At 43.5% G+C, this 4,954-nt stretch overlaps 1 protein-coding gene across 1 annotated transcript; it reads left to right on the top strand.

The window, feature by feature from the left end:
• Positions 1-2,791: 2,791 nt before the first annotated feature.
• On the top strand, positions 2,792-3,451 carry LOC128244403 (uncharacterized). Its single transcript, XM_052962413.1, has one exon. It carries the CDS (start codon positions 2,792-2,794, stop codon positions 3,449-3,451), a length of 660 nt encoding a protein of 219 aa, XP_052818373.1.
• Positions 3,452-4,954: the final 1,503 nt, after the last annotated feature.

Below are 4,954 nucleotides of genomic sequence, written 5' to 3' on the forward strand. Positions count from 1 at the left end.
CCATACAAGGGAAAGTTACAGCCCGGACACGACAACCTATACTCTATGCTTATATGCAGCACTCTATGGTGAATAAACACTAAGTGTGACCTTGACCTTTGAGATAGGGACACGGGTCTTGTACGCGACACGTCGTCTTGGTATGTGGTACACATGTGGCAAGTTATTGTAAAATCTGTCCATACAAGAGAAAGTTACCGCCCGGACACGACAACCTATACTCTATGTCCTTATATGCAGCACTCCATTGTGAATAAACACTAAGTGTGACCTTGACCTTTGAGGTAGGGACACGGGTCTTGTACGCGACACGTCGTCTTGGTATGTGGTACACATGTGGCAAGTCATTTTAAAATCTGTCCATGCAAGGGAAAGTTACAGCCCGGACACGACAACCTATACTCTATGTCCTTGTATGCAGCACTCCATTGTGAATAAACACTAAGTGTGACCTTGACCTTTGAGGTAGGGACACGGGTCTTGCACGCGACACGTCGTCTTGGTATGTGGAACACATGTGGCAAGTTATTTTTAAATCTGTCCATACAAGGGAAAGTTACAGCACGGACACGACAACCTATACTCTATGTCCTTATATGCAGCACTCCATTGTGAATAAACACTATGTGTGACCTTGACCTTTGAGGTAGGGACACGGGTCTTGCACGTGACACGTCGTCTTGGTATGTGAAACACATGTGGCAAGTTATTTTAAAATCTGTCAATACAAGAGAAAGTTACAGCCCGGACACGACAACCTATACTCTATGTCCTTATATGCAGCACTCCATTGTGAATTAACACTAAGTGTGACCTTGACCTTTGAGGTAGGGACACGGGTTTTGCACGCGACACGTCATCTTGGTATATGGAACACATGTGGCAAGTTATTTTAAAATCTGTCCCTACAAGGGAAAGTTACAGCCCGGACACGACAACCTATACTCTATGTCCTTATATGCAGCACTCCATTGTAAATAAACACTAAGTGTGACCTTGACCTTTGAGGTAGGGACACGGGTCTTGCACGCGACACATCGTCTTGGTATGTGGAACACATGTGGCAAGTTATTTTAAAATCTGTCCATACAAGAGAAAGTAACAGCCCGGACACGACAACCTATACTTGTGACCTTGACCTTTGAGGTAGGGACACGTGTTTTGCAAGCGACACGTCATCTTGGTATGTAGAACACATTTGGCAAGTTATTTTAAAATCTGTCCATGCATGGGAAAGTTACAGCCCGGACACGACAACCTATACTCTATGTCCTTATATGCAGCACTCCATTGTGAATAAACACTAAGTGTGACCTTGACCTTTGAGGTAGGGACACGGGTCTTGCACGCGACACGTCGTCTTGGTATGTGGAACACATGTGGCAAGTTATTTTAAAATCTGTCCATACAAGAGAAAGTAACAGCCCGGACACGACAACCTATACTCTATGTCCTTATATGCAGCACTCCATTGTGAATAAACACTAAGTGTGACCTTGACCTTTGAGGTAGGGACACGGGTTTTGCACGCGACACATCGTCTTGGTATATGGAACACATTTGGCAAGTTATTTTAAAATCTGTCCATACAAGAGAAAGTTACCGCCCGGACACGACAACCTATACTCTATGTCCTTATATGCAGCACTCCATTGTGAATAAACACTAAGTGTGACCTTGACCTTTGAGGTAGGGACACGGGTCTTGTACGCGACACGTCGTCTTGGTATGTGGTACACATGTGGCAAGTTATTTTAAAATCTGTCCATACAAGGGAAAGTTACAGCCCGGACACGACAACCTATACTCTATGCTTATATGCAGCACTCTATGGTGAATAAACACTAAGTGTGACCTTGACCTTTGAGATAGGGACACGGGTCTTGTACGCGACACGTCGTCTTGGTATGTGGTACACATGTGGCAAGTTATTTTAAAATCTGTCCATACAAGAGAAAGTTACCGCCCGGACACGACAAGCTATACTCTATGTCCTTATATGCAGCACTCCATTGTGAATAAACACTAAGTGTGACCTTGACCTTTGAGGTAGGGACACGGGTCTTGTACGCGACACGTCGTCTTGGTATGTGGTACACATGTGGCAAGTTATTTTAAAATCTGTCCATACAAGGGAAAGTTACAGCCCGGACACGACAACCTATACTCTATGCTTATATGCAGCACTCTATGGTGAATAAACACTAAGTGTGACCTTGACCTTTGAGATAGGGACACGGGTCTTGTACGCGACACGTCGCCTTGGTATGTGGTACACATGTGGCAAGTTATTTTAAAATCTGTCCATACAAGAGAAAGTTACAACCCGGACACGACAACCTATACTCTATGTCCTTATATGCAGCACTCCATTGTGAATAAACACTAAGTGTGACCTTGACCTTTGAGGTAGGGACACGAGTCTTGCACGCCACACGTCGTCTTGGTATGTGGAACACATGTGGCAAGTTATTTTAAAATAACATACAAGGGAAAGTTACAGAGCCGGACGGACGGTCTACTACTTTTGGGTAAGGGGCCATTATAGTCGCCCGGACACAGTCAACGGGCCATCCATAGTTAAGGGGCCATGGCCCCTTAACGGTTGTCCAAACAACACTAAGGGGCCATTATATTATGTCCGTCACGCTCTAGTTATAGTTTAGCACGCGGCATACGTCATAAACACTACGTCATAAAATTTGAAAATAAGGCACGCGGTTATGGCAGTTTGGTTAGACTGGATGTTATGTGCTTATATCATTGTGTTATTGGATGTATTATTAATAATATGGCTGCTAGAGTTATAAAACAAGCGGCAAGTGCTAAAGACTGGTGTTTTACACTAAACAATTACACTGAAGAAGATTGTACAACACTAGAACAGTTAGATGTGCAATACATATGTTATGGACGTGAAGTAGGAGAAAGCGGCACCCCACATATTCAGGGTTTCGTGCAGATGAAGAAAGGGATACGTATGACTGCATTAAAAAAGATCACACCTTTCCATAGGGCACATCTGGAAAAGAGACGTGGAACAGCACCAGAAGCAAGGGACTACACATCAAAAGATGGTGAAGAGAACTGGGTGGAGCGTGGTTTCATGAGCGAAGAGGGGGTGGGGCAACTCACCACCCTTACTGAGATGGCCTTACAAAACCACGATGCTGAAGACCTCTACACACTCATAAACGCAAAATTGATGAGGCAGTCGGCGCCATCAAGCAAGTTAGAGAAAAAAAGGTTAAAGTCAGCCACGAGTAACGCCCAATTAAAGGTATGGCAAGATTGGTGCGTACATCACTTAGACTGTCAAAATGATAGAAAGATACTATGGATAGAAGAAAGTCCATGTGCTGTCCAACAACCTCCCTTGTTTGAACAAAATGTCGAGAGACAGATGGGACATTCACCGCTTGACCAGACTGACAGACACCATCGCAGATGACAACATTATCTGGCAAGAATATGACGGAGAAGCACCATGTGAATGTCACAAGTGTAACCAATGGACTGAGAGATGTCATTGTAACCATGAGGAGTGACCAGTACTATGAGTTTGGACTCTGAAACGAACTATGGACAACAACAAATGCTTTTCATTGTATATATGTTTATTAAACTATGTTAACAGTTACACGAGTTATGTCACTGTAGCCTCTCCGGCCGCATCCGGCACCTTGTCCGTCGTGCATATGAACTTTTCGCGGGCTTAGTCAGTGCAACTAATTAAGATCACCGATTGTAGGATGACGTCCGGTAAATCCTAACAACAATTTCACGTCGTACTCCACATGTCCTCGAACATTCATTATACCGGAAGTAGGATAATGCACTCCATCACTAACCAGGAACTCCTCTTTGGTATAATGTGACTCCTTTGACATCACGACCTTTGCCTCTTCGTACATAAAGGTAAAAGGACCGGCAGTCCCCCCAACATCCGGTACAATACCAGTCTCTGTAATATCAACTACCATACGACGAAATATCTGGTCAACTGAGTAAGTGCTACTGTTAATGACAGCGGTCAACCAGGACAAAAAGTTCTGCTGTTGGTGGTCACTTCTTGTAAATTGCAGCCACTTTGCGAAATGCTGAGAACGCAACCTCCTAAAGTACTTGAACGTAGGCTTTGTACTACCACAATACAAGGTCTTTGGCTTGTACATCTTGTTTTCATCACCAGTACCATCAGCATCCTGCTTTTTAATTTTATTATCGTAATCCCAACAGTACATTATGTCTGTCTTGTTACGGGAACGTGTCTCTGTGTTCACTACCTCCATCTTGGCACCATGAGCATCTTGACTGGCATAGGATATCGTTTCTTTGATATTGAAGTTAAATACTTCAGCTTTAATCCAGTTAGGTTTATACTGTTCATAAGCAGTGAAAAAGTTCATCACACCAGGAGCAAATTGATCTGTAGTAAGTGTATTCTTACCAATACTGAATGGCTCAATGAAGAACACCTTATAATCTGGATTGCTGTATGTCAAAGTGTCGTGCTTGTACTGCCTTCTCGTGATGTCAAACACAAAATGTTGACTTTTCTTCACACCAAACCGATATCTATTCTTAGGGTACACCCCTCTACGTAAACGTCTGCCTCTACGTCTTCTAATTAACCTCTTCCGTCTGAAGACCTTTCTTTTCTTGCGAAAAGCTCGCTTCTTTCTCCTAAATCTTCTTCTAGCAGCGAGAGCTCTTTTACGTGACCGCATCGTAAGAACGCTAAACGTAGAATGACGGAAAGTCCCTAAGATATATGACGTCGACTCGTGACGTCATCATCATCACGTGGATGCACGTGAATTAATTCCTGACCAATTAAAATAACCAATTAACACTAATTAGAAATAGTCCCACGATAGTCCCGCGGGCGTGGTAATACTAACCACGCCTCGCGGGACTATTTTCAAATTTTCCTATTTTTCACTAAAAAACG

Source organism: Mya arenaria, chromosome 8, assembly GCF_026914265.1.
Source record: "Mya arenaria isolate MELC-2E11 chromosome 8, ASM2691426v1".
Classification (NCBI taxonomy): Eukaryota; Metazoa; Mollusca; class Bivalvia; order Myida; family Myidae; genus Mya; species Mya arenaria.